This window comes from Rana temporaria, chromosome 2 (genome assembly GCF_905171775.1).
Source record: "Rana temporaria chromosome 2, aRanTem1.1, whole genome shotgun sequence".
NCBI lineage: Eukaryota > Metazoa > Chordata > Amphibia > Anura > Ranidae > Rana > Rana temporaria.
This window is the reverse complement of record NC_053490.1, coordinates 393,115,263-393,121,262: the sequence shown is the minus strand read 5'-3', so window position 1 is coordinate 393,121,262 and position 6,000 is coordinate 393,115,263. Positions and strand designations below refer to the sequence as shown.

The 6,000-nt window shown below is 45.5% G+C and overlaps 1 protein-coding gene across 1 annotated transcript in view; it reads left to right on the top strand.

Moving 5' to 3' along the window:
* F5 (coagulation factor V) overlaps positions 1-6,000 on the top strand; it is a 139,975-nt gene that overhangs the window by 93,270 nt on the left and 40,705 nt on the right. Inside the window, exon 18 of the mRNA XM_040338047.1 lies at positions 4,845-5,024. Within this exon, the coding sequence (XP_040193981.1) occupies positions 4,845-5,024 (180 nt within the window). The remainder of the gene's footprint in view (positions 1-4,844; positions 5,025-6,000) is intronic.

Sequence of the window (6,000 nt, the reverse complement as noted above, 5' to 3'; positions counted from 1 at the left end):
GCGGGACCCTGGAGAGGGGAGCGGGAATCCCGCTTCCAACTGGGGGGGGGGGGGGTGCTGGTGGTGACGGGGCTGGCTGTCAGTGGCAATACTAGCGCGGAGAGGTGCTGCGGGTGCTCCGGTGGTGTTTCGGCTGGTGGTGGCAGGCATGGATGGATTTAGCTGCGGGGAATGGAGGTATGAAAGTAACTGCTTACCTTCAATGGCGCCGCTCCTCTGACGCCCCCACAAGCACTCCAGAAACCGGAAGTGATTTAACAAGCACTTCCCACTGACCTCTACTTCGGTCCCCGCTGGCCAATCCCATCACACCACTAGGGCATTTTAACGAATGAAAGGACAGTGGGAGTGTGTGCGGGCGCACAGCTTGCGCCCTGCACACGCCCTAAACACGGGCAAATCAGCTTTCCAGCCTGCAATCAGCTGATTGCAGGCTGGGAAGCTTTCCATAGACCGCCGCATGTCCGGCGCCTGATCACTCTTAAAGTGACATTTACAAAAAAAAAAAAAAATTTTTTTTTTTTTATTAATTTTTTTTTACAGCTTGGGGGGGGGTGGGGGGCGGCGCCCGAGCGCCCCCTATGGACGGGCCGCCACTGCCCATCTCTGTAGAGAAAACTATAGTGACCATGAAGAAGCACTATAACACTTAAAGATGTAAACCCGAATTTTTTTTTTTGCTTGTTTGCTGTCACAATGTAGTCTAACCGGTTTCCTATTATCTGTGCCCAGTCTTGCCACACAGAGTTAATCCAGCTCTGAGAAATCCTCTTTTATTGTTCAGTGAGATAAAACGGATTTACAGAGAAAAACCTTGATCCATTCCGCCCCCTTGCTGTGAGTGGCAGGTTATTTACATATCTCATGCACTAGCTTGGAGACAGGCATTATTGTTTAATTTCCACCCCCACTCCTTTTCTGAAGTCATGTGGTTACTTTTCTGGATTTTGACTGGATGTTACTGATCATAGCAGAATTTAGTGTAAGAAATACACAAGGACAAAATTCATGTTGACAAGGGGAGTGTAGAGGAGGGCGGGGTAGTCTACTGACATCACGACTCCACCCACCGAGCTCCAGACAACAGAACCACCCACAGAATCTGCAGTTTTTCAGTTCTTATAAGAGACAGAGGGGAGACATTTGACAGGTAAGGATACATGCAGGAGGCATCTATATCCTTATAGATCATCACTATGGCAGTAGTTTAGAAAGGATGAGAGTGGGTTTACATCCACTTTAAAGCACTATGGCCCAGATTCACAGAGAGCAGGGCGCACATTATGTCTCCGTAGAGCAAACACTGTACGCTACACCAACGCAGCGCAGAGAGGCAAGCATTGCATTCAGCAAGCCAGTGCTCCCAACGCTGCGCCAGCGTGGCGTGGGTTCTAAAGGCGCACGTCGGCGTATGTGGAAGTGGGCGTGAACCCATGCAAATGATGTGTGACCCAATGCAAATGATGGGCTGAGCGCCAGACAGGTACATATCACGAACTGAGCATGCGCCGTGACGTGGACACACCCCCATGCGCCTGCTCACAACCACGACGGCAAAACTGTCTAAGCTACGCCGGATCACTGCGTACGCCATGAACATAACGTACGCCCAGCCAGACACACGTCCATCGCACAATACGCCGGCTTGTGTTCCCTGGTGCAGACCTGAGCATGTCTGTTGCTGGGTTGCACCTCCTTTATGGGGAATAACTTTACGCCGGACGTACAACTTACGCGCATCTCGCGTAGCATGCGCCGGGCACACGCACGTTCGTGAATCGACTAATTTCCCTAATTTGCATGTTTGAATGGCTAATCAATGGGAGCGGCACCATGTGCCCAGCCTAAATGTGCGACCACCCTACGCCGGCGTAAGCAAGTTACGTCGGCGGGGTGTAGCCTGTTTTTAGGCACATGTATGTTCGTGGGTCTGGCGCACAGATACGACGGCGCACATTTTTTACTTACGTCGGCGTAACTTGTTATACGTCGGCGTAAGTGCTTTGTAAAACTGGGCCTATCTATGTTTAGATGCAACTTATTTGTATTTATATGAATTTATATTCATGAATTTAGAGGCATGTTAAGTGGATGTATATAAATCATTAATACCTAGCATGGAGTGCACTTTATTTATTGGATGCACTTTATAGGATTTGAGTTGAATAGTACACATTTAAATCTTTGTTTTTGTGATAGATATACACATTATCACTCTTTGTTAAATATATAAGTTCCCAATGTTATATAATTGTAAATAACTTTAACGTTTAATTCCTTTATTTGGGATGTGGGATCTGGGAAAGAAGTAGACATTGCATTTACATAGTTTGCTTTAAGGGTACTCGATCGAAATATGGAGCTTTACTCGCTCAATTAACATCAACTATTTGTAATCCTCATGCTACTAGCCTTAAAGTGGATGTAAACCCACTGTCATTAATTTTAAACCATTAACACAGTTGTTATCTATCTATACGGCTATACATGCCTTCTGCATGTATCCTTATAGTTTGCAAGTCACCCCCTGTTGCCAGGAGCCCCACAATATAACAGAATTTGTGGGCGTTTTTTTTCCAGCACTCGGTGGGCAGAGTCGTGACATCAGAGGACTCCTCCACCCACCGCTACACGCCCACGGCCAGCCAGCGCTGCGAAGACGAGCCTCACGCCTCGTTAGACTGACGTGCATGTGTAGGAGTGACAGAGCGCGTTCTGTGAAGAAGCAGAGCGCACTCATGTTACTCCTGCGCACGTGCAGTAGAAACAGGAGCATAATAACAGAGGCAGAGCTTACTCCCGCCCCCCCCCCCCCGTCCACCTCCGTGACTTCCACATCCCCCGCTGTCTTCCTTCTCCACCCCCTCTTGTTCCCTGCAGCCGCCGGCTTCCCTCTCCTCTACCACGGGCTGGGGGGCGCGGGGGGGAATCTGTCAGGATGGAGAGCCGAGAAGCTTGTGCATGAGATATGTAAATCCCCTGTCACTCACAAGAGGGAAGAACGACAAAGTGTTCTCTGCTTGTCGGTTTTATCACACTGAATAAAGAAAAGAGGATTGCTCAGAGCTGGATTAACTCTTTGTGGCAAAACTGGGCACAGATGATCTGAAATCATATACTATACATTGTAAAATAAATAAAAAATGTCAGGTTTACATCCACTTTAAGCCCGTAAACATAGGTAAAATGTTGGGAGACATTTGCCGGTTCAAAAAAAAATCCTGCCCGTGTTTATGCCAGTCTGTCCTGGAAAACCAGCAGTCGTGCAACGCAGTGGGAAAAAAAACCTGTAGTGTGTGCCCGGCTTTAGTAAATAGATAAGAAAATATTTAAGTATTCAGGTGATTCTTGGTTTCTGGCCTAGGCAAAAATTATGTAATTCATCCCAGAAGTTTTCATGGGCATTTTGTTCTTTCATCTGTAGTAGGGGAGGAGGGGCACACCCTCCGGCCTGCACGTTTGGCCTTCTGAAAGTGTACCAGCTTCCCATGTCTATTGTATTGTGCATGTGCAAGATCTTTGAATATAGGACATCATCACAGTAAGAGCAGATGGATTCTAGGAAGTAAATGCTACATGAATCATCTGTCATTACTCAAGATGGTCATGGCTAGAAACACCAGGGGAGTATTTTTTAAAGTGATTTCTAAACAAAAAAAAATCATAGGGCATGGATGAATGGGTGAGTGTGATCTGAATATTAAAAATTAAGTAATAAATAACAAGAAGTTGGGCACAAAGGGCCAGATTCACAGCAGAAATACGCCGGCGTATCTACTGATTTTCAAATTTGCCGCGTCGTATCTTGATTTGGAATCCTCAAACCAAGATACGACGGCTTTTGGCATAGATCCGACAGGCGTACGGCTTTGTACGCCTTCGGATCGTAGGTGTAATTCTCCGGCGGCCGCTGGGTGGAGTTCGCGTCGTTTTCCAGCGTTGGGTATGCATTAGGTGTTTACGGCGATCCACGAAGGTACGCGCGTTCGTCGCATTCTCTTACGTCGTCGCTAGTCGGTTTTTCCCGTCGCAAACTTAAGCCTGCTATTTCATGGCTTAGATTTAGACCAGCCATGTTAAAGTATGGCCGTCGTTCCTGCGTCGAATTTCACATTTTTTTGTTTTGCGTAAGACGTCCGGGAATACGAAAGGACGTAACGCTTGTCGCCGTTCAAAAAACACGTCGGGGCGCCGTAATTTCGCGCAAAGCACGGCGGGAAATTTCCTAACGGAGCATGCGCAGAACGTTCGGCGTGGGAACGCGCCTAATTTAAATGGTACACGACCCATTTGAATTAGGCGGGCTTGCGCCGGACGGCTTTACGCTACGCCGCCGCAAGTTTACAGGCAAGTGCTTTGTGAATCAAGCACTTACGCCGAAAACTTGCGGCGGCGTAACGTAAAGGGGATACGTTACGCCGCCGTAATTATTCGTGAATCTGGCCAAAGTATTTTCGTATGTTATGCCCCCTACCCCTTCATACATTACAGCCCTCCATCCCAAAGACATGCAGGAGATGCTACCAAACACTCATTTCTCTTTGGCATACATATTTTGTGGCAATTTGTGAACCTGTACTTATACTTGAAGTAGTATATAGACACAAAAACACAAAAACAAAGAATTGCAAGCTAATAAAAAAATATTTTTCTTCGGGGGGGGGGGGGGGGGGGGCGGGGGATAAAGCTGTTGTATAGCTTGGATGATAGAAACACCCAAAGATTTTACAAGTTGAACATCACCAATTAATTACTAAAAATAATTATTAAAAATTATACCCTTTTGAGATTATTATTATTAAAGGTACAATGTTTTTTCTTATGCACTTGTCTTTTGATTTCAGCAATAAATGGAATTATTTACAATCTGCAAGGTCTTCAAATGTATCAGGATGAATTAGTGCGATGGCATTTGTTAAACATGGGAAATCCAAAAGATGTGCATGTGATTAATTTTCATGGTCAGACTGTCACTGAAAGTATAAATAATGAACATCGACTTGCAGTATATCCTCTACTACCAGGTATATTAAATCACTTTATTTTTTCTCAAATTGTTTTTGGGTTGGCGTGCATGTTTTGAATCACTTACTTAACCACTTAAAGCGGGAGTTCACCCAACATTTTTTTTTTTAACATTAGATTGAGGCTCATTTTGACAAGGGGAATCGGGTGTTTTTTTTTTAAATCGAAGCAGTACTTACCGTTTTAGAGATAGATCTTCTCCGCCGCTTTCGGGTATGGTCTTCGGGACTGGGCGTTCCTATTTGATTGACAGGCTTCCGACGGTCCCATACATCGCGTCACGAGTAGCCGAAAGTCGGTGCGGCTACTTTCGGAAAATCGTGACGCGATGTATGCGACCGTCGGAAGCCTGTCAATCAAATAAAAACGCCCAGTCCCGCAGCCCATACCCGGAAGCGGCGGAGAAGATCTCTCTCTAAAACGGTAAGTACTGCTTCGATTTTAAAAAAACAACCCGATTCCCCTTGACAAAATGAGCGTCAATCTAGTGTTAAAAATTAACTTTTTGGGTGAACCTCCACTTTAAGCCCGGACCATTTTGTTGCTAAATGACCGGGCAACTTTTTGCTATACGGCACTGCTTCGCTTTAACTGACAATTGTGCGGTCGTGGGACTTGGCTCCCAAACAAAATTGATGTCCTTTTTTTCCACAAATAGAGCTTTCTTTTGGTGGTATTTGATCACGTATGCGGTTTTAATTTTTTGCGCTATAAACAAAAATAGAGCGACACTTTCGAAAAAAATTCTATATTTTTAACTTTTTGCTATAATAAATATTTTACTAGTAATGGCGGCGATCAGCGATTTTTTTCGTGACTGCGACATTATAGCGGACACATAGGACACTTTTGACACATTTTTGGGACCATTGTAATTTTTACAGCGACCAGTGCTATAAAAATGCACTGATTTCTGTGAAAATTACACTGGCAGTGAAGGGGTTAACCACTAGGTGGCGCTGCAAGGGTTGCGTG